Source organism: Siphateles boraxobius, unplaced genomic scaffold (genome assembly GCF_051911475.1).
Source record: "Siphateles boraxobius isolate OS27281-9 unplaced genomic scaffold, OSU_SipBor_1 66, whole genome shotgun sequence".
NCBI lineage: Eukaryota > Metazoa > Chordata > Actinopteri > Cypriniformes > Leuciscidae > Siphateles > Siphateles boraxobius.
Genome location: NW_027509193.1, coordinates 4,929,040 through 4,953,674, shown reverse-complemented (window position 1 = coordinate 4,953,674; position 24,635 = coordinate 4,929,040). Strand labels below are relative to the sequence as shown.

The 24,635-nt window shown below is 36.9% G+C and overlaps 2 protein-coding genes across 12 annotated transcripts in view; one reads left to right on the top strand and one right to left on the bottom strand.

Annotated features, from left to right (window-relative positions):
• dnm2a (dynamin 2a) overlaps nt 1-15,624 on the bottom strand; it is a 62,610-nt gene extending 46,986 nt beyond the window's left edge. For 7 of the 11 annotated variants that reach the window (XM_077211770.1, XM_077211772.1, XM_077211762.1 and 4 more), the window contains exon 1: nt 15,161-15,610. In XM_077211770.1, coding sequence (XP_077067885.1) covers nt 15,161-15,321 — 161 coding nt within the window. In that variant the 5' untranslated portion in view covers nt 15,322-15,610. Of the gene's footprint in view, nt 1-15,160 lie in introns of all 11 variants that reach the window. The other 4 variants (XM_077211763.1, XM_077211769.1, XM_077211771.1 and 1 more) reach the window with 3 other exon arrangements.
• A 958-nt stretch (nt 15,625-16,582) lies between these two features.
• Nucleotides 16,583-24,457, top strand: qtrt1 (queuine tRNA-ribosyltransferase 1). The gene is made up of 9 exons (XM_077211704.1): nt 16,583-16,938; nt 17,042-17,110; nt 19,497-19,635; nt 20,628-20,822; nt 22,125-22,263; nt 22,356-22,431; nt 23,698-23,807; nt 23,966-24,050; nt 24,146-24,457. Exons 1-9 carry the CDS (start codon nt 16,615-16,617, stop codon nt 24,296-24,298), a joined length of 1,290 nt encoding a protein of 429 aa, XP_077067819.1. The 5' UTR covers nt 16,583-16,614; the 3' UTR covers nt 24,299-24,457.
• Nucleotides 24,458-24,635: the final 178 nt, after the last annotated feature.

The window sequence follows — 24,635 nt, the reverse complement described above, 5'->3', positions numbered from 1 at the left end:
GAGTACTGGGATAAAAGTTTATAGTTCGGATATAAACACCGATGTCTACAGTTGCGATTCAGGCAATAGAGCAAACTCCCTTTCGAAAGTAACTTGGAGCTTCAAATAACGGTTGTATTGATTGCATTGTCACACCAGTAGGTGGCGACAAGTGACTGGTAAAAAAAATATTAGTCATCGAATCATTCACTCAAGAGATTCGTTCAAAAAAAAAATGCTGATTCATCCAGTATTTGAACAAGAATTTATGAGTGAGTCATTGAATCAATCATTCAAACTGATTTTTTTTTTAAATAATTAAAATTTAAAAAAAAAAAAATAGACTGCAGCAATTAATATTTTGTCAAAACATTAGTAAATTATATGTTATTTTATTGAGTTGTCTGTTATCATGGGACAATTTTGATCTCTATTTGAAACAAAAAAAATATTCTCAATTTATCAAGAATCGCTGATCAGGTAGCTGATCAGAACTTCACGCAGCTCCCGTACTAATCTCCATTGGAAATGAATGACTTCCGGTCCAACGGCTGCCGTTTGTCGTGCGCAGTGGAAAGGCGGCTTAATGATTATTTTGAAAAGTGATTCTCTCATTTATCAGATAAAATTTCCACACACTAACCAATGTTGTCCTCAAACTGAAGGCTATGAAAATATATAGAGTGAATTATGTGCAAAAACACACTATTCACTCAACAGCAGGGACGTGCACAGGAATTATGAGGGGCAGTTGCTCTGACCTGAAAAAAGGGCTTCCCCTACATTCAGTTGTGCTTCTTGCTCGTATTCAGTTCTGATGGTAGGCTACGGGCAACTACGCATGATTTGTAGTATGATTGCGTAAAGGGAACAGGAATTCCGGTAGGGAACAGAATCGACTGCTAAACCCAGGGCCGATCCTGAACTCCCCCTGGGGCCCTAAGCAAAAGGGGCCCTCTACCTGACCTGTGACGCCGTGAGCTATGTAAACCATTTGCCATTGCCACACAATCACACCTGACACTTCACTGCTCCCAATACAATCCTCCCTCCTTGAAACAAAACAGTCAAAGAATAAGTACAACAATATAGAACAGAATGAGGTTCAAACAAACAATATTTTTTGAATAGAGTATTTTCTATAGAATGTTGACATAACAAGTGAATATTAACGTAAACATAAATAAGAAGAAAATAATAAATTATAACCCTGAGCTTTGGCTTTTGGGATTAACTTTGGTTCTCTCTACAGCCTGGGTATTTTCGGCATCAGTATGATTTTTTTAATTTATTTATTATTATGCATGTTGAAGCAATTCTTGATTTATGGTTATTATTTACTGAGGGATGTGCATCCATATTGACCAGTATGTCCAGCTAATCAACATTTTAAATTCAATATAGCCTATAAATCAATAGTCAATCAATGTCAAATTGTCAATACATTGCTTTCTATCTTGCATAATTAGTGCAGTTGTTTAGAGTTTTTAACTACACTGAGACTAGATAATCAGTTTCTTGTTTTATAAATGTGACTTTGATTGGGAGTGCCATCATTCACGTGCATGTATTGTACAGTATGTCTGGTCTCCACATATTTCTGCTTGAAAAACGCGAGTTTCATTTCGTGCACGCGCATATGAACGCACGATAACACACGCGACGCGGTTATGTTTTCCGAGCTGCAGTAAACAAACACCGTTGCACTTTGTCGTTTATCAAAAACAAACGTAATAAATTTTTTTATTTTACTCTCACTTTTGTCAGGCACAAAGTGATGTAAGAGATGCACTGCCTGCCCAGCTAGGTTAGCAAGACCGAAAAACATCAAACTTTGCTGACATCAAACTTAGAGAGGAGAGAACACAAGTTTACCTGATTGTTGTTCCCGCAATTCACTCTCATGGGTTTTTTCTTCTTCCTCTTTTCGTGACCAGAAGGATAGTTTCGCTTCATTTTGTCATGGATGTTGTACACATTAATTGACACGCTATGACACGAGATGGAGGCGGGGCCTTAAGTAATTTGTGGGGTCTTACGCACCGGTCGCGTGCAGCGCTGCAGCCACGTAAACAGTTTGCCCTTCCCTTACTGACTTTCACTTTCGGTGCACGAATGGAAGTGAATGAGGCTTTGCGATTTAAAAAAATAAATAAAAAATGTATCTAGGCCTATGTGAAATTCTGCAGCCATTGTACGATTTTTATTATTTTTTTCTCGGAAGGGCAACCTGAGTCGAGAAGGGCATATGGGCAGTTGCCCGGGCAACCTGAGCAACCCCCCTGTGCACGTCCCTGCTCAACAGAATATAATTATGAAAAAAGAAGATACTTTGAAGAATGTTGATGAGTTTTTTTATGTTCCAGAAGAAAGAACATTTCTGTACACAGAAATTAGCCAATCAAAACAAAGACATTGATCCAAAAGACAAATACAAGACTTTTGAAAATACCAAACACATGATGTTTAATCCCAATCAACAATGAGAGGCTGGAAAATGGTCATGTAAAGTGTATATTTTTGGACGCGATCACAGTACCATCACTATAGTGTTCTGGACCAGTTCTCAATGGTAAAAAAATTAAATAAATACTTATTGTGGAAGTAAAATACAATAAAGGTTTTTTGGCACAATAAACAACATTTGGAATAACAAAAACAAAAAAAATCAACTTCCTTTGTCTCATACATTTCATAATTAAGAACTGATGGGTTCAGTATCAGTTTCACATTTGCCTCGAAACAGGCCATGGCATTATCTGCCGGATTTGCCTGCCTAACACAAGGTTCACGCTGTGTGTTCTCGCTCCAGTTTTATACTCCTCCCATAGTGAACACAGCTAAATGAACAACAGCCCCACCTAAAGCAGCCGGCGGAGCCAGATAGCAGAAGTCACGCAGAACAATGACATCAGCCCTGCAATAAACAGCCACGACGGAGGCGCTGGCCTGCAATTGGATCAAGTCAGTTGAAACCAGCAGGAGAAAGATCTTGAAAATCCAGTTTGGCAGGATGAAATTTGACCAACAATTTCAACTCATTCAGCTTGGCATGTTTTAACGGCAGATGTGACACGGATTGGGCTAATTAATATGTGTAACTTACTAATGTTTACTGAGCTCTGATTGTGTCCGTGAGATGAATAGTGCTTTTGTTTGTTAATTCCCAGCTGTCTAAATGTTAGTATGGCGGATAAAAGGCCCGACAGAAGGTCAGAGAGCGTGCTAAAGCACTAAGGTAACACTGTTGCTCATAACGTGCCATGCAGTTTTTATTATTATATTTGAACAGACGTTGTTGATCAGACTCAACTGTGCTCCAGTGGTTATTTATTCAAATACGGTGTCGCCTATGTGCCCAATTGAGCTCTCTCTTCAGATGGCCCTACAATAAAGATGGGAGCCAGTGTTAAAGAGTTTCGAGTCAGCTGACAGAACAGCCTTGCCCGTATTGGGCCAATGAACTGAAGTCATAACGTGCACTTGCATCTCTAAATGCTTTTATGATAAGAAATGAATGTAAACAGTCAGTTGTATCTTTACGGACAGGACAAAACATCTGATATGCTAAAATAGATCTGCCGCTGTCTTACAGGTTCTGTGTAAGAATGTGCATACATTAAATCGCTTTTTGCATTGGCAATGTGTGAACAGCGTGTGTTAACTTAAAAAAACAAGACCTTTCTCAACTTCCTGTGTGAAGGACTCGGGCTGGTGTCACCGGATGCAGCGTTTACGCGTGCTCCCAAGAACCTCTCTTACTTTCACATGAAACGCATGCATGTTCAGGATAATGCAGAAAGAGCTACTGTAATGTCCCCAAACTATAGTCTTAGTAGCCTATAGACTCAAATATATACTTTATTATAAAACTATCATAACTCTGTCATTTTAATTGCCTCATCTGTTGACTAGGGCTGGGTATCCATAAAAAATAATTCGATACCGATACCTTGACTTCAATACCGGTTCCTGAACGATACTTTTTTCTATACCAATTTTATGAAATCCATTTTAACAAGATTAGGCTAAATTACATTTTACCTAAAAAAAAAGTTCAGTTTGTTGACTTTTTTTTTACAGACTCAATGTCACTTTATTATTTTTAATTTCAGACAACACTATAGTGAACGCGCATAGAGATAGATTAACCTTTCATTTGGAATACATGATCAGAGAGTAGGCCTATTTGTATTCAATTCAAATCGGTTCGTTTAAAAGACATTTCAAGCTTTCTATAGGAATTTCTCATGTCTGTTATAGTAGCTTTATACGCTGAGTTTCGGTTTGTTTGTGACACACTCCAGTTCTTCTGTTTTTTTTTTAAGAAGTTGAGTCTGAATTGGCCTTAAGGTATATTTACCCAGACTGTTTAATGCAGCTCAGAGGTGCCATGAATATGAAATGAAAAATGAAATTATACTCTAAATGTTAAACTAAAACCACCGGTAGGTGGCGGCAAGTCACTATCTTAATGAGTGAGTCGTTTAATCATTTATTCAGACTGATTCATTGCAAAAACAGACAATATTGTGTATAAAATGTATCACAATATTAATTGCTTGTTTACTGGACTGTTGTATAAAACCAATATCACATTAGTATCCTGCAGATACTTAGGAGAAATCAGCACACTTGCTCATTTGAAATTGCTAAACTAAATCAATGTAACTTGTCAGTCCTGAAAAACTATTGACTAATGGGTGTTAAAGAAGCACTGTATAATAAGGCCGATCTCTGCCACAGTTGAATTGCTTCTTAGGAGGAATACAGATAAGATGCATTCAAAAACAGGTAGAGCAAGTGTCTCAAAATGGGTTTTAAAAAATGTTGACTATTTTTAACTTGCCAGGCCACTTTGGGGCATATAATAAACTACAATAACACTAAAAATGTTGACTAGAAATAGTCAAATAAATCCTTATTGTTGAGAGTCATACGTGCTGAGTTACAGTTCGATAACATCAGAAACATGGTTGAAAAAAAAAAAACCTCTTTATTAGGGTTCAGTGCTTTTACTGCAAGTAAGCCAAGTTAAATCCATGAAACAGCCCACGCTCTGAACAAACTCAATAAACTGGAGCGAGTGAATTCAAATAACACCACCTGTGAGACACAACCCATTCCAGGAAACTATTCCTCTGAGCCTTATAGTCTTACAACTAAAGACTCATAAACAATAACCAATTAAGTTTATTGAACTCTCACGGCAGCACAAGAACATGCCTATGAGCGCCATGCAAACAAAGGCCTAATTTAAATCAAAAAAGTCTTTCAGATGAAATGTATGTTTGTCTAGGTCGGTGATTAGAAACGAGAGCTTCCAGAAATTCCTGATGAGCAGACAGGTGTCAGGTGAACGCTAGTGTGACTCCATTTTGCCTCCCTGAAGGACGGCCCTGCCCTGCCGCTATTATAAACACTGCACAAACACACGCACACAAACATGTTATTTCTATAAGCATGTATGAGTTTAACTAAGCTTATGGCAACAATTTTCATTCTTTCTGACAACAAAGCACTTGAACGCGAGCTCGTAAACACAACTTCAGAAGTGGGAAGTTGGAAACTTCAGCATTAGGGTGTCTCCACACTTGACATGTTTGGTTAGATAGAAATGCACTACTGTGTGATTTCTCTATTAGTGCGGTTCATTTGAATAAGTGTGAATGGAACGCTGACATTCGAACCCTGGAGCGAACCAAACAAGCGGGCCGAGTCCGACCCACACTTTCAGCTTCCAAAAAACTCTGGTGCGGTTCCACTAAAATATATTACACAAGACGGACTAAAGACATCGAAACGAACCAAAAAATAGGATGTGATGTCACAAGCTACGCTGCCTTTTGGAGTATGGTACAAGTGTCGGAAACGCTGTCTCCTTGCAGGAGATCTTCATTTGTGAGAAATGGAAAAAAAATGTGGTGCTGTTTTGACTTCCTGTCACACATTTTCTAAGCTATTCCTGAGTTCTCAACTGGCAAAAATACCATTACACACATAGTCTACATCGAGTGAATTTAGCCCAGCTCAAAGCATTGTTTTGGATGCAAGTTCTGTCTCACTTACACATCATAACACACATCATAAAAGCTGTTTTTTGTTTTGTATCAGGTTTTGGTGTTAAAAATAACAGTGTGAACTCTGTGAACCAGGACTAGGCTAAATGTTCCATTTTCTTTTTTGGTCCAGATCAAAAGAACAAAGTGTGAACAACACACTCTTAAATTGATCATTTTTACCAATAGTTTTTTCACCAATTATTTGAGAATTATTGAGAAATTTCTCAAATTGAGAAAAATCCTTTAATTTTTAGACAGATTCACTAATAAACCATTCAGACCAATTTGTGAGTCAGTTTCATTCAAAATTGGTCAATTTCCTCAAAAGACTGACCACTACATCTTTAGTGTTGTCAGAAGTACAGACTTCAGTACCAAATTTAAAAAATGTGACGATACCAGCATTTCCCTCAAGCATTTTGAGCACTGATGAACTGAACCTTAAACACCTCTGATTGGCCATTGTGTTGTTCACACGCTCAACATATAGACTATGTCTGTGATTGGCTACAATGATCAAAGCTTTGAAAACATGTTATCTTCACTGAGCGCTAAAACAGATCCGTCTATCAGCGAATATATTAGGGATCTGCTGATAGTTGCCTGCTCTTAAACGCTTCCGTGTGTATCTGTGTAAGTGCTTGGTGAAGATAACATGTTTTGGAAGCATTGATCATTGTAGCCAATCACAGACATATATGTTAAGCACGTGAACACAATGGCGCATCAGAAACATATTGAGCACGTGAACACAATGGCCAATCAGAGACATATGTTGAGCGCGTGATTGAATGGCCAGTCAGAGGTCTTTAAGAATCCATTCAACAGCACTAAAAATGCTAGAGGGAAATGCTGGTAACATCACATTTTTTTAATTTCTGTACCGACTTGGTATCGAAGTCGGTACTTTTGACAACAATATAACAAGTTTAGATCTACACCAAATTTAGCTAATGAAATATTAACTAAGCAAGTTTTGTAACTTTAATTTTCAGGCTTGGAAAACCTTAAAATTCCATGATATTTCCAGGTTTTCCATGGCAATATGAATCCTGTATTTTAAAGGATTAGTTCACTTTAAAAAAAAAACTTTTGCTGATAATTTACTCACCCCCATGTCATCCAAGATGGCCATGTCTTTCTTTCTTCAGTCGAAAAGAAATTAAGGTTTTTGATGTAAACATTACAGGAATTTTCTCCATATAATGGACTTCAATGGGCCCCAAACGGTTCAAGGTCCAAATGACAGTTTCAGCGCAGCTTCAAAGGGCTTTAAACGATACCAGACGATGAATAAGGGTCTTATCTAGCGAAACGATCGGTCATTTCAAAAATAAATAAAAAAGTTTAAGTTTTATAAGCACAAATGCTCGCCTTGCTATGTTCTGTGATGCGCGTTCGTGACGGCACGTAATACGTAATTTCGTTGAAAAGGTCACGTTGAAAAGACCCTTATTCATCGTCTGGTGTCGTTCAAAGCCCCTTGAAGCTGCACTGAAACTGTCATTTGGACCTTGAACCGTTTGGGACCCACTGAAGTCCATTATATGGAGAAAAATCCTGGAATGTTTTCATCAAAAACCTTAATTTCTTTTCGACTGAAGAAAGAAAGACATGGACATCTTGGATGACATGGGGGTGAGTAAATTATCAGCAAAAGTTTTTTTAAAGTGAACTAATCCTTTAAGGAGGACAGTGAATGTGAATGGAAAGGACATTTTCTCTTTCAGGACATGTATCCTACATATGCATGTCACACCCACAAGCTTATCAAACAATGATTCAACTGTGCTATCAGGCCCTTAGTTGTGATAAAACAGAGAAGAAACATGACGTCAGAGATTTGTGATGGTAATGAAGTATGATGACTCAGACAGACAGCATTTCTATGACTTTCCAAAAGAGGAAAAATAGACAGAGAGAGAAAAATCACACTCACATAGCAGCATTAACTAGTTTTCTGTCATTTAATTCCAAGGTAAAACACAAAGTACAGTGTTATAAATGTATACTTTAAAGAACATATTAAAATCTTGACTTAGACCTGCAAATTTAATAACAGGAAATGATCTGTGAGTCTGTGAAAAAGGTCTGTTGTGTTCAATTTATTTTCATACTTCACTAACAATTCCAAATTACAAGTGTAATTCCATACATTTCTGGGTTTAAACACACCACCTTGCAATGCCACTCAAACACTTTAAACCCAAATGTCAAAAAATATAGTCGAATCGATGAACAGCATTTATGAAGCTCCATTCTTACAGATCATCAACTAAAAAAAGTTGTTTTAGTACTTAGTTACCCTTTAAAAACAGCTTGTGGCTAAACATAGTAACTCCATTGGCTCTCCAAACTGTCGGTCATATCTCCATGAAAACATAATGCGATTAAGTTACTGCCACAGATACGGCTGTTCTTATGACGAATACACGCATGTCCAACATTCGCTGGGCTAAAATCTCTAGCCATTTGAGGCAACCAATGAATTTCAATCACAACCCAAAGAAAGATGTTAAACATGTAGCATGAGCAGATCTTTTTAAACTAGATTTTTTAACTTCAAGATTTAAATCAAAAACAGAATGGTCTTGATTTTAGATTTTTGAAATTATGCTACATAAGTAACACCTGCACAAAAAAAAACCCAGCCGACGGACTGAATGGAAATGCAAATTCACTCTCTGACAGTAGGTGGCACTTATGGAACAGTAGCGGTTTTGTTTTCTTGGTTCCCGCTGTATATGAAGCAGGCGCTGTGCTTATAAACACTACTTTATACAGAGGTAAGAGGAAAAGAAAATGCCTTCGAAGCTTTTCTGAAGACAGTCGGTTCCTTTCAGAGACATTAATATTGAACCCCCACCATTAAATTCATCAAAATCTCTGGTTTTGAGCATACAAGGTGTCAGCCTGACAAGTGATGATATGAAACTATATATAACATGGAAATAATAATAATAATTAGGGGTGGAACGTCAGGCCCCACGGTACGGCACGCAAGTGATACGCGGATTAACGCCTAAATTTAACCATCACAGAGTGAAAGTTTATAATTTGGAAGTGTTTTGTCTTGGCAATTTACACATTCAAACAATTTTAAACGCAGAAGAAGAGGCAAAAATTAGGACTCGTGCGTTATCTGTGCGCCCAGCCACACACACCCGAAGCGCGCACAAAGAGAAAGAGAGAGAGAGAGGGGGGGGGGGGGGGGGGGGGCGTGTTTCAGTCAGCGCTTGAACATCGAATTGATTCCTCTTTCGCGTTTCCTTGCCCTTGAACGGACACATAAAGACAAAAGTATGTCTAAATGACCGTCTCGGCAACCATGCTCTCGTTTATGTCATAAGTGAACAGTTAGAAAAATACTACATGTTTGTCAGTTTTTGCGGTTCGTGCAGTCAGTCTTAAAGTGAAAGCACACACCTAATATTCCTACTGTTGTCTGTGTCATTAATATGAATTAAACAACAAAATACAGCTTTAACAAAGATGAAACTAGTCCTATATTTAACTTCTACAGTGAGTGATTTCTACATTTATTCTTAATTATTCATATGAATACATATACTGATATATTATTAATGACCCCCCTCCCCCCCATATATATATATATGTTTTTGGGTTTTTTTTTTTTGCTGATCTGAAAAATTATCCGATCCATGGCTCAAAAAAACATAAATAAATCCGAACCGTGAATTTCGAGATCCGTTCCACCACTAATAATAATAAATTAGCCTATCGCTGTAGAATGTTGCCAGGTTCAGACTACACAATATTTTTGTCTGTTATGATAGTCACTCTGTCAGTTTGTGATATTGACTCCTAAATTCTTGTTGTGTCGTGACAAAAAACATGTCAGACCCCACGCACATCTTCCCTAGCCGTCCTTAATGACGTGCGTGATGTCCTTGCTTAATGCTAATTCCAGTACTCAATGGGTTGCTGAAGCGCCTCAACTATCGTTCGTGAGCATTTATTTATTTTAATCTGACATGATAGTCCCGCGGAAACATCATAAAGGCAGGAGTAGGCTACAGAGTGGTGCAGGTATGACATCACTTTGTAGGCCAAAACGCGGAAACGAGCTAGCATTTTAGCACATCCTCCCAAAGTCAATGGGTTTTTGAATGGGGTTATGGTTAAATGGCTGAAATAAGGTCTGTGGTGAACACAAGCTCAAGACTTTCACCTTTTACTCTACAAATTAAAATACATCAGTATTACCCCACTCGTGATATCGTTCCTTGAAAAAGGCAGTTGCTAACAAGTGGCTAAATGGGACTACAGAGGCTATCGAGGACAGTAAACGTCATCACGCTGAACAGGTAAACTCAGTCCGCTTTTACAGCCTCACTTATAATTGTGCTCTTATAAACTATTATACCTCAAACTGTCTGGGAAAATGTTTTAGATTAAAACTGAAAGAGTTGTCGCAAGATTAGTAACGTAGACGTTAGAATCGTGGGACCGCGGTGTAGTTCGTTTATAGCCTACCTTTAGCTTTATAATTCTGGTGACTGTATTTAGGCTTCAGAATTCATAAAAGTTTTGTTCATCTATGAAAATTATCTTGATAGACAAAAAGTATCATAAACAATAATCAGCCCCGACGCCCATTGTCATTTATGACTCACCACGACACGCTATGTAAAAACTGATAGGGCTAATATCATGTAATCTGAACCCCGGCATAAGATGCCAAATATAGCTTTACCTAATGGTTTATGTCTAATTTCTACTCTCAGTTCCAACACTGATTGTTGATCCTGTAATGGACAAACCTGCCCAACCTGATTATGAAATCCAAGATAATGTTGCTATGCATCTTTTGCCACCAGGAAAGCTTGAGACACGTATAGGCATTATTGCAGGACAATATCATTGAGAAACATACTGTGACTTATTTTGCATGGATATCATATAAAACCTGCTTTTATCATGCATTATTTTTCTAATAATCTCAAAAATGATAAATATATCAGTCTTTCACGACTAATCAGTTCCATTTACGAAGGAAATGGATACGTGCATACGCAAGCTTCCAAGAGATGAATGTCTATGGGAAATGGAAACTAAATTTCAGACAATTGACCCTTCGCAAGGAGCTTGATTGACAGGTGATCTGACCAATCATACTTCGCCATCCGCCATTTTGTCCGACAAAGCAGTCAGGAGAGTTAGTAGATTAACATGGGAGGATTTGAACTTGAAAAACTGAATATACTGACGCCTTTCCGCGGTTAAAACAACATTCCTTCTTATGTTCATTCATGTTTATTTGATGCTATAAATGAACTAGAAGGAAGAGATGATCGGTTCACGAGCAGCTTTAACTGAGGCTCTACAGCGATCTGTCACGACATATTAAAGAGCCACAAAACGGTATTTATTGTTTGAATTAATTTTTAAAAATGACCAAATTTGAAAGATGAGTCTTTGTTTAATATGTTTAATATCAAAAGTAACTGAAAAGTAACCTGGTCTGTTCTGTCTGTCAGCGTATTGTCAGTCTCCTCTCTAATCCGCGATGCATTTTTCACTGCGTGAGAACATGGTGTGTGCGTGAGAGCGGCGTAGCTTGTCGGACATAGCGACAGTAACTAAGGGGGGCGGGTCTTTGCGAAGGGTCAATTAGTCTGATTCATACTCTGTCCTCTGCTTAAAATCATCAAGACAAAATGTATTCAAATTGGACCGGAGACAAAGCAGTCGCGCGAATCCAGAAGATTGTGGGAGGAAATGAAGGCGCAGCTCATAATGCAAAAGGAATATTGACAGTAACCAGCGTCTTTTATATGCCTTCCTCTCCCAGATGAGAGTGAGCAGGACTGATTCGGTATCGGACCGGTAGGGTTTGAATGAGAGGCCTATCGGTGACTGCTGTCTGATACAGGTGTGGCAGGCAGTGACCTATGAATACAGCAAAACAGGCGGTTGCCTACACAAAACTCAAGGTCAGGTGGAACAGGAAGGGGAAATCACTCTCTCAATACATAATACATAATTCAGCTTATTTTTCACAAGATAATTGCCTGTACACAGTACTGAGAAGTGATTTAAAATACAGTATATGGATACTCATATACTTCAATAATTAATCTATATTACCTTTATAAAACTAAATTGTCATAGTATGCAGAACTAGTATGTAGCTAGTATAAGTGAACCGTTCAAATATGAGCTATTTTCAGAACCATTTTGATTTTTAATTAATTTTATTTAATTGTTAATGGCCATCGCTGTAGCGCTTATAAACCTCCTTCTCATTACTTATTGTACAATGAAAATAATGCTGATAATTTATTTAAATTGCAAAGTATTCATGCATAATTTTACCACTTCTAAATGATTCAGATTTAAATAGAAACAAATGTATTAAATAGTCTATTACAATAATGAGAATCTAATTTATAAGACCTTTAAAAGTAAGCATTACAATGATGCATTACGGTAATGATATATAAAGGCTAGCTACTTTTAAACCCATTGCAATTTTTAATGAATTATGATTTTCTTCAAATAGTAATGGTCATAATTATCATTATTTTAATGCAAAAATAACTTATTCTCATGCTATAATGTGGAAATAATATTGATATTTTTATTTAAAGTATTTATTTAAAGTAATTACAAAGTATTTATATGTGCCAATTATTCTGGTTTAAAAAAGTGTGTATTACCATAATGAGAATCTAATTTAAATGACCTTCAAAAGTAAACATTACAATGATGCATTACCGTAATGATATCCTATTTTAGGAACATTGCAATTTTTAATGAATTATGGGGGTTTTTTTTCAAAAAATAATAATTGACAATTCTCATCACTGCAATGAAGAGATTACATTTATGTTTGATTTAAATTGCAATTTTAATAGAAATGCATAGAAGTGTATTACAATAATAAATCTTATTAATGTTTTTTTACAAAGTAAACATTACTATGATGCGTTACTGTAATGATATACAAAGGCTATTTTACAACCATAGTGATTTTGAATGAATTACAATTTTCTTCAAGTAGTAATTGTCATAATTATCATTATTGTAATGCAAAAAAACTCATGCTCATCGCTATAATGTGGAAATAATATTGATATTTAAATCAAAGTATTTATTCAAAGTAATTGCAAGTGTTTATGCATTACAATTATTCTGGTTTAAAAATTTAAAATAAAATAAATAATAAATAATCAAAAATAAAATAAAATAAGTGTTCTATAATAAAAAGAATCTAATTTAAATGACCTTCAGAAGTAAACATTACAATGAAGCATTAAATGGTTAGTTCACCCAAAAATGAAAATTCTGTCAGTATTTACTCACCCTCATGTTGTTCCAACCCCGTAAGACCTTCGTTCATCTTCGGAACACGAATTAAGATATTTTTGATGAAATCTGAGAGCTGGATCACTCCTCTATACTAGTCCTTAGGCTTCTTCAGGGATTGAAACTTGCCGGCCCCGAAAAGTTATTAAAGACATTGTTAAAATAGTCCAAGTGACTACAGTGGCTCAATCTTAAGTTTATCAAGCGACGAGAATACTTTTTGTGCGCAAAAAAACAAAAATAACGATTATTTCAACTATTCATTTCCTTCTCTGTGGGCCTCGAGTCAGTTCACTAGTGTAACAGCGTAAGCTTCTGTTGTTGTAAGTCACACGCATCACACACATGACCAGCGTCGGCCAATAGTGAGCCTACGTGTGACGTAGCTCTACGCAATCACACTACGTAAACTGACTAGAGGCCCACAGAGAAGGAAATGAATAGTTGAAACAAAATGTTGTTATTTTTGTTTGTTTTTTCGCACAAAAAGTATTCTCGTCGCTTGATAAACTTAAGATCGAGCCACTGTAGTCACTTGGACTATTTTAACAATGTTTTTAATTATTTTTCGGGGCTGGCAAGTTTCAATCCCTGAAGAAGCCTATGGACTAGTATGGAGGAGTGATCCAGCTCTCAGATTTAATCAATAATATCTTAATTCGTGTTCCGAAGATGAAGGAAGGTTTTACGGGGTTGGAACAACATGAGGGTGAGTAAATACTGACACAATTTTCATTTTTGGGTGAACTATCCCTTTAAGGTGATGATATCCTATTTTAGGGCCATTTTTAATTAATTATGTTATTTTTCTTTCTTTCTTTTTCAAATGGTCAATTCTCATCACTGCAATGAGGAAATTACATTTTATTTAAATTGCAATTTAAATCAAAATACTTAAAAGTGTATTATAATAATACATCTAATAAAAAAAACTTCAAAAGTAATCATTCTGATGTTTTATAGTAGTAATAACTTGATTTAAATGTGCTTATTTCTCATGAAAATAATCTCACAATGGAAAAAGAATCGTTGTACTAACAAAAAATCACCGTGGTTAATCGGTGTATTAAAAAAATACCATGGTACCACTCTGTTCTCTGATGCACCTTGGAGTAGGCTTAGGCTATAGCGCAAATATCACAACACATAAACATGTAGTGCCGTATTATATATTAAAATGCAATGTAATTACCACCTGAATTAATGACTCGAGCATGTTAGAGATTTTATAAGTTCATAATAGACAAAAGCATGACGTCAATGTCCGGAGAAGTGTCAGTGTCGTCACTGTCATGTAAACACGTTAACACTGTGAATGAGGAAATGAATTTAACGACTTAAGACACTTAAGGTTTTGATTTCCCGTTTGGGCAATTCAACTCTCAAGGTTGTCACTAGGGCTATAAGTTCATCCGTGTGTGTGTGTGTGTGTGTGTGTGTGTGTGTGTGTGTGTGTGTGTGTGTGTGTGTGTGTGTGTGTGTGTGTGTGTGTGTGTGTGTGTGTGTGTGTGTGTGTGTGTCGCCAACTTCCCCATTTAGCGCTCCGCTCCCACTTACGCCCATTTCATTTCAATGAATGAAGGCGAGCGTCTGCTTACGTCAACTGCGTAACTCGCATCTGTGAATGACACCCTATAGAAGTGAATCGAGTATAAAAACGCAGCTGGGAAGTAATAAATAAGACCTGTATCTCCGTATTAAGTTAGACACTGATAAATGTAGCGAGCTGAGCTTTTGCACGCGATCGAAGTCAGACCAAAAGAGAAATGGGTAAAATAATAACCAACCTGCCGACGAAATTTTCCAGCACGGAGCTTTTTCCGGCGCTCTGTCCTCCGACCACGGCTATCTGCGGCAGGTCCAAGTTACAACTTTGGCCAATGGAACTGAAAGCATCTTGGAGTTTATTGATCAGGGGGATCAAATCCTCCATCCCCCGGTTGCCCATGGTTTCTGACCGTCTCTCAGCGCGCAGGGACGGGCTCGCGGCAGCACGGCGCTCGGGTTGTTCTCAAGCGTTCAATTTCCAACCTTCAAACACTTCCAGATCGGTCTGTCAAAGACTAATAACTCACAAGTCACTCGCTGGCAGGCAGATGACGCGTATTACGGCGCATTCGTTAAGGTCCGTGTTGTGATCTGAGGATCAATCATTCGTAAACTCACAAAACAAAACTTCTCGCTATCATCCGGTCAGGCGACATCCGACCTCCACCGGTGAAGCGAGTCCCGCCTCCAACCGATGTCGTCCTATTCCTATTGGTCCGACAGAGCGCTTCCTGGTGTGTTCTGTTTTTTGATTGGCTCAACCTTCGTTTCTGACTCAAACAACGGCTCTAATGTCAATTTATTTTTAACGAAAACATTTCGAAAATTGTCAACGTTGCAATATTGTACAAAAAATCAATAATTATAATTTTATTAAATGATAAATATATAATTACGCTAAAATTGTCATGAATAAATTAACCATATTGACATTTTAATAATTTGTATATTTTCTTCCTATGAGAACATAATGAACACATTGTTTGGGGTCTCCAGTCTGTTATATATCCACTAGTAGAAAACAATTAGATCATATTTAAGCGGAATTCTCACAATCGTGCAACATTATACTTATTTTAGGATTCTGACCTGGCTCATGGGTCATTTATTGTGTCGGGAAGTCCGACTAATTTCTGCGAATCGGTTCTTTTAAACAGTTCGTTCAAAACAACCATTCATTGATTATTTTACGTAACTTGGCATGTGGCCTCGCACATTTGCCGTTTGACGCATTTACTGTTTATTTAAGTTGTATAAATAACGCCCCTTATGAAAATTAAACATAGTTTTATTACAGTAAAAGTGTAGTAACCATTGGATGGTTGATTATGATTTGTATAACCACAGTTTTTTTCTACAAGACCTATGGTTAAACTATGATTAGTGTATCATAAACATGGTTGATTTGTGGTTACCATGGTTAAACTTCGATAACCATGGTTTTATTATTATTATTATTATTATTATTATTATTATTATTATTGTTATTATTATTATTCGGCTATTAGTAACTAGTAAAGCCATGGTTCATTTTTGGTAGGGTGTGTTTATTTAGTGTGTCCCAGTTCAGTTTGTCGCAGCCACGATTCAGCTCACGCAACAAACTAATAATTTTAAAATCCCTAATTTGAATGCAGACCTTTATGAAAAAGACGGTTTTCTGATTCGCGTACGAATCGTTCGGCTCCTTTTGATGAATCGCTTTTGTTTTGAATCGGATCTTTTTGATGAATCGCTATTCAAAATGGCTGCGCCCTGCACACATGAGTTTGTAGACAGTATGGCATCAGTGAAGGCTGTATCCTCTGCTGCTCCTCTCGTTCTTCGTATCGTGGCGGAGTGTCCGGTGAGCAAAGCAAGAGCCTGCACTCTTACTCTCCCACACTGCGCAGTAAACACCCCAGTGTTCATGCCCGTGGGCACTCAGGGTACCCTGAAAGGCATCACTGTAGACCAGCTGGAGGATCTGGACTGCCAGATATGCCTTGGGAACACATATCATCTCGGCATGAGACCGGTATGTGAGAGGAAATACTTCAAATTTTGTTTTTGAGTGTTTCGTCAGAATCAAAGCACTATGTTTAAAACTTACTTAACTGTTATTGTATGTGTCCTAACAGGGTCCTGAGTTAATAGAGAAAGCCAATGGATTGCACGGGTTTATGAAGTGGAATAGAAATCTCTTAACGGTAACTATTATTATTCTCAAATTGTTCCCTAACACCAAAAGAACTAGTAAGAGTCAAACGTAGGAAAGATCCCAGACATCAACATAATGTTGTCCCAGATCCAGCCCACATCTGGGACTTGTTGAACCCACATGTACCAGATGTGGCCCGGATCTGGCCCGGACACTATATGTTGCTGTCTGGGATGGTTTGATTTATTCTTTTTCTAATGCAGATTTAGCAAAGTGTCTGTTCGAATAATACAGCCGGTTGGAAATGTAATGGAAATTGTAAATACTTGTCAGTATTTACATTTATTGGTTTAGTAGATGCTTTTATTCAAAGCTACTTGTAAAAAAGGAACAAAAGCAATTTGTCAAAGAGAGCCAATCGGTGTTGGGTGTAACGCATTACAAGTAACTTTTTACATAATCAGATTTTTAACGAGTAAAATAATGCATTACTTTTAAATTTACAATAAAATGTCTGAGTTGCTTTTTCAAATAAGCACTTATTTATTAGTTTATCCATTTATTGATTGACAGCTTTCTTGTACCTATGTTGCAAAAAAAAAGATTCAGAATTACTAAAAATTAATAAAAACAGTCAAATGCAATCTCAGAATATTACGCAAAACTGCAATAATTAAATATATAAAATATATACAAACATACTTTATGAATGTAATCTCATTTTATTAACCAATGTCTTTGCTGCTGACCTTCGATGATCCATTTCAACCTTACTAATAAGCAAAAAATGACTTTAGATAATCACATTTGTCTGATTTTTTTAATGTACATTTTTGTATTGCTGAAGTAAGCGTGTTGAACTATTCTATTCTTCACTCCAGAATGGCAGAACAGCTGAAAGGTGTTTTTGAACTGCTCCCTCTGTACAGGCATGAATTTGCATTTCCTTCAGCATGAGGCTTACTCACTTTACTTTTGTTGTGAAAGGGCCATTAAATTTGCCAAAAATATATATATTTTTTGTTGTTAATAAAGATTTTTTAAAAAGCAAGCCCAGCACAGGTGAGAAACAATAATGTAACGCATTACTTTTCATAAAAAGTAACTAACTCCATTAGTTATTTGAGTTTTGCTCTGCTCCGAAAATATTTCATAGGCTACATATGTGTTGTATAAAACAAACCATACTTTCAAGCCAGCATTACACATAAGTCTGTCCATTTTTAAGGTCTTGGAAACATTTGCATACTAAATATCTCTTTTAAATAATGGTACTGCATATACAATTGGAAATCTGCTGCAGCAATTCTTACCCAGTAATAACGAATTTATATGTTAAATCAATTAACCATGATTCATTTTGTGATTCCAGAATTTGCAAGAACTGCTTGTTCTTCAATAAGCACAACATTTATTGATCCTGGAAAAAATAAATACCATTGCAAATTACATCTTGATTTTAAGTGTTTTTAAACATTTGAATCTAGATTAGATTTAGGTTATTTTAATATATTGCTTTTTCGGATTTTACCTTCCATGCAGTGTGTGATAAAGCTTTTTGTGAATGTAAATGGTCTGCATGTTTATACATTTATTGTCTCCTAAAAGAAAGAATCAATTCTGAACTGCCTGAAACCTGTCGTCAGTTATTCTAGTTTCACTTCCTGCACAAACCTGCATAAGTTTGTAACATATTGTCATAATGCCAGCCTGTTGTCTTCATTGACTGCCCACGGACAATGTCTACTTTGACCGTCAAACGCTGTAGTTGTGGCTGAGGCCTGGAAAAGATTCGTTTGTGTTGTTGACATGTTGAGAAGATGCGGTTTTCTGATGTAGACTGACAAATTTACTGTGCATTTGACCAATCAGAGCAGAGTAGACCAATCACAACATACTGGGTCATCTGACCAATCAGAGCAGAGTAGACCAATCACAACAGACTGGGTCATCTGACCAATCAGAGCAGAGTAGACCAATCACATTAGACTGGGTCATCTGACCAATCAGAGCAGAGTAGACCAATCACAACAGACTGAGTCATCTGACCAATCAGCAGAGTAGACCAATCACATTAGACTGGGTCATCTGACCAATCAGAGCAGAGTAGACCAATCACAACAGACTGGGTCATCTGACCAATCAGAGCAGAGTAGACCAATCACAACAGACTGAGTCATCTGACCAATCAGCAGAGTAGACCAATCACATTAGACTGGGTCATCTGACCAATCAGAGCAGAGTAGGCTTGCGTAAAGGCAGTGTTTAGAGAGACAGAATCATTGAACAAAGCGATTTCAGACTCTTTGAGAAATGAGGTTATGCTGCAATGTATATTCTGAGAAAATGAAAGTTGTTTTGACCTTGGATGCATGTAAACCTATTCTAGGAGAACCCCAGAGTTCTGCATTTCACCCCCAAATTGCTTTTAACAGGACAGTGGCGGGTTCCAGATGGTGTCTCTGGTGGAGCTGTCTGAGGTGACGGAGCAGGGTGTCACGTTCCGTTCCCCTTACGATGGAAAGGAAATCCTGCTCACCCCGGAGCAATCCATCGGCATACAGAACAGCCTCGGTGCGAGTCACAGGGTTATTATACTTAACTAAAACTAAAACCATACAAAACTCTTAATTACTAATATAATAATAAAGTTAACAGTATAGGGTTAGTTCACCCAAAAATGAAAAGAAAGTCTGTCATCATGTACTCATCCTCATGTTGTTATGATTGAACTTCTGTTTACAATATTTGATGTGCTCTATACTCATTCGTGATCAATGTTTCGTGTGAATAAAAGACTAAATTCAATATGTCCATCATATAAAGTGATCGTGTATCTTCAGAAAACTTAGATTAAACCGCTCAGTTCTTATGGATTAGTTTTATGATCCCTTTATGAGCTTTTTAAAGTGTCAGAGTTTTGGGTGAATAAACTTTCAGTGGAGGGACAGAAAGCTCTCAGATTTCATTCAAAATATTTTCATTTGTGTTCAAAATGTGAACGAAAGTCATATGGGTTGGGAACAACATGAGGGTGAATAAATGATGACAGAATTTCCATTGTGAAATAAAATAAAAAATAAAAAAACTTTTTTTAATTCCCATTTTAATTTAGTTTAACTTGATGTAATAAAATGACTAAAACGACATTGTTTAAAATAAAACGCTGTACAGCAATAATATTTTTTAAGCATAATTACTGAATCTTTCAAATTTAAATAAAGACGGGTAGTATAAATATAAAAACTAATTCAAAATATAATTAATATAAAACAGTATAAAACTTGCATTAACTAGTATTTATGTAGCGCTTTTTACAATACAGATAGTTTCAAAGCAGCTTTACAGAGATAACAGGAAAATAATGCTGTAGTAATATTACAAAAAATATCAAATTAAATGTCCCCAACCAAGCAAGGCAAAAGAAAGAAGAAAGGCGAAAAAGGCGTCAGTATGAAAACTATATGTATAGTAATTAGTGTATCTCAATGAGTCGTGTTGCAGATCATCGTCTCCCAGTCATTTCAGAACATTGAACACATGCTTGTTGAACTCTCTGTGTGCAGGCTCAGACATCATGATGCAGCTGGATGACGTGGTCAGTAGTACGGTGAGAGGCCCGCGGGTGGAGGAGGCCATGCACCGCTCCGTTCGCTGGCTGGACCGCTGCATCGCGGCAAATAAGAATCCGGACCGACAGAACCTGTTCGCCATTATTCAAGGGGGGCTCGACGCCAAACTGCGCAAGGCCTGTTTAGATGGTGAGCGCTCCAGGACTGCAAAAGCGTGTCTGTTATGATTGAGTGGCGTTAGTACGACAGCACATCATAAAAATCATATTCAAATTCCATTAACAGACAAAAGTTCGGGGTCAGTAAGAATTGTATTAAAGAAATAAACACTTTTATTCAGCAAGGACACAGCCAGGTTCATTTGATCAAGTGTGACAGTAAAGACGTTTATAATATTACCAAATATTTCTATTTCAAACAAATGCTGTTCTTTTGAACTTTCTGTTCATCAGAGAATCATGAAAAAAAGTCCGTTTCCATAAAAATATGATCTATGTTTCCATTCAAAGCTGTGAATTTAATTTAATTGGAATATCGCATAAAACGTTTGCGAACGAAGCAGAGTTCCCATGTGTTCGAGAGAACAAAATGGTCATTTCCTGGGAAACTGATTAAAAATATCAGCATAAAAAAATAGAGGTTGCTGCAATCAGGGAAGCCACTGTGACACTTTTTTTTTACATCATAAATGCACCGATGAAACGCTGTCATATTTCTTTGGCTCAGGCATTTCAGAACGACCAAATCAACATTTGAGACGCTCTGCTATGAAATTGGTCTGCTGGTTGATCTGTTGGGGCAAAGTCATATGATCTATTGGCTGTGCATCAATCTTTTTTAATGTCGTCTTATCGGAATAAAAAAGGATCCGCCTCAATTGAGCGGATTTTCAATTTCCATTCCATCCAATGATTTTTGATGCAATATCCCAAGATTTGCATTAAAATACGATAATGATAATAAGAAGAAATATTTATTGAGCATCAAATCATCATATTAGAATTCTGAAGGATCATGTGACTCTGAAGACTGGAGTAATGATGCTGAAAATTCAGCTTTGATCACAGGAATAAATTACATTTTGCAATATATTAACATAGAAAACAGTGCTTTTTAAATTGTAATATTTCACAACATTACTGTTTTTACTGTATACTTGATCAAATAAATGAAAACAATTATTTTAAATTGGAATTTTGATCAAATAAATGCAGTCTTGATGAGCGCAAGAGACTTCTTCCAAACACATTAATAAATCTTTCCGAACCTGAAAAGGATTTGGTCACTTCTAAATGTCTGAATGTCATTACATAAAGAGACAAAATATCAAATCAAGTGGCCTCTGTAAAAAATTTTTTAAAAAAAGAAGCCATTTTTTGATTGACTATTTAGCAGCTGGTTTCAGAGTCACTTCTCCTCAGTTTCACACAGCTGTTCCAGCAGAGTAACCACATATGTAGTTCATCACACTATGAACGGTTCTTCACTCAGAAATGACAAAGCGCGATGTGCCGGGCTTCGCCATTGGTGGGCTGAGCGGCGGAGAGGAAAAGGATGACTTCTGGAAGATGGTGACTCTCAGCACACACCACCTCCCCAGAGAAAAGCCCCGCTACCTCATGGGAGTCGGGTAAGACATGATTGTGCTTTCATTTACTATTGGTAGATTTTTCATTATTTGCGAGTATTGTTTGTTGATTGTCTCTATACTGTGTGTTTCAGCTATGCACTAGACCTGGTGGTCTGTGTTGCCTTGGGCTGTGATATGTTTGACTGTGTCTTCCCAACTCGAACAGCAGTAAGTGATGGATTTCTGTTGACTTCCCTTTCTGTTAGGAGTCCGTATCGTTTTTAATGTCTTTCAAATAAGTCTCACCGAGGCTGTATTTTATTTGATCAAAAATACAGTAAATATTGTGAACAGTTTTCCATTTTAATGAATTTTAAAATGTAGTTTATTCCTGTAATCAAATCTGAATTTTCAGCATCATTACTCCAGTCTTCAGTGTCACATGATCCTTCAGAAATCATTCTGATATGTTCAAAAGAGCAGCATTTATTTGAAATGGAAATCTTTTGTAACTATGTAAATATCTTTGCTGTCATTTTTTTTTAAATTTAAAGTATTAAATTCTTCAAAATATATATTTTTGACTATTAGCTATATCACAGAGCCATACTTTCATTACATACGTAATGTTCCTATGTGTTTATCAAAATGCAGTCCAAAGAAACACTTTATTAGAGATTTTGTCCTGCTTTGGTATATAAGGATGAACCTACAAGAGTTTAAGGGTTCCTATTATGCTTTTTTTTTTATTTTTTATTTTTTTTAAATTTTCAGCTTTCTTTAGTGTGTAATGCACAAAGCACAAAATTCACTCCAAAAAGAGTTAAAATATCAGTAAGCCTGAATTCCCTGAAACACCTTGATTGTGTTTACTTTTGGGAACGAACACTTCCCGATATTCCTCATTTAAATAAATCCCGCCCAAGGCATACGCCAAATAAAGGAGTGGGGCCTGGTTGAGCTGCATTAGTAGTGTTGAAACTCACAGTTATGGTAAGGGGAGTGACATTTACCAAACACGGTCGAAGCGGTCGACCAATCAAAACACACTGATCCAGCCGACCAATCAGAGCACATTGTGCTTTTCAGAAGGAGGGGCTTCATAGAGACAGGAACTAAACTTGGGTGCGTTTCCCAAAGCCAACTATGGTCGCAAGTTCCGTCGTTACCAATAGATTTCAATGGAAATTGCGATCATAGTTGGCCAACGATGCTTTTGGGAAACGCACCCCAGAGCGTTACTGACAGACTGGGAAGAGAGGTCCTGCAACAATGTCAAATATGTGAAAAATAATGTGTTCTGTGAACATTTAACCATTAAAACATATTCTAGGAGTCCCCGATAACAAAGTCATCCCTCAAAATCAAGGGCATAGTAGGTCCTCTTTAAGGTTTTAGAACTGTAGAATTACTTGGATAAATCCAGGATACATGTTTACTATAATCTTGTCAGTATTTCTCTCATTTTAATGAGGCAATGTGTGGTTGTTTCAGAGATTTGGATCCGCTTTAGTTCCCTGGGGATCTCTGCAGCTCAAACAGAAACAATATGCTAAAGACTTTCAGCCGATTGACCCTGACTGCCAGTGTTCCACCTGCAAGAGGTACGGACATCTGTCTGAAATTTTAATGACTAAATTGTTAGTTTAATATGCTGATGTTCAGCTGTCCGCTGTGCCAAGAATCCAGAAATGTACTTATCTCATACAAAATCTCTACTTCAAAACCGAAAGATGATTGTGAATCCTTTTTTCTTTGTCAGACACAGTCGGGCTTATCTTCACGCCCTGTTCAAGAGCGACACTGCAGCCATGCATCACATAACCATCCATAACATCTCTTACCAGGTAAATATCAACCAGGGTGACAAATGCACTACATGTTGTTTAGATACAGTATCTGTTATTACTGCGGTCACTTAATTTCCTCCTGTCCACATCAGCTCACGCTCATGCGTTCAGTGCGTCAGAGCATCATAGATCAGAGGTTTCCTGAGTTTGTGAAGGCGTTCATGAAGAGGATGTTCCCGTCCAGTGATCAGTACCCCAGCTGGGCTGTAGAGGCACTGCAGTCAGTCAACATCACCGTCAGCTGAGACGCCCACACCAGGAACATGAAGACAAGAAAAATATATATATATTTTTTTATCTGTTTTTTGGTGGTTCTTTTTTAAATGCTTACATTTTTTTTTTACATATAATATGTGAAATATAGCCTACCTGTTTTGTAAATAAAAACTTGTTTTCATTTTCAATTCCATCTACACTCTTTCACCAAAATAATCATATGTGAAATGGTAATTTTGACTTTTTTATAGAATATATATATATATATATATATATATATAGTCTTCATTTTGAACAGCATATCTTTTGAATGTATCATTTTTAATTACCTTTATCTTTTAATATTACAACAGGTGAGAGAACAAA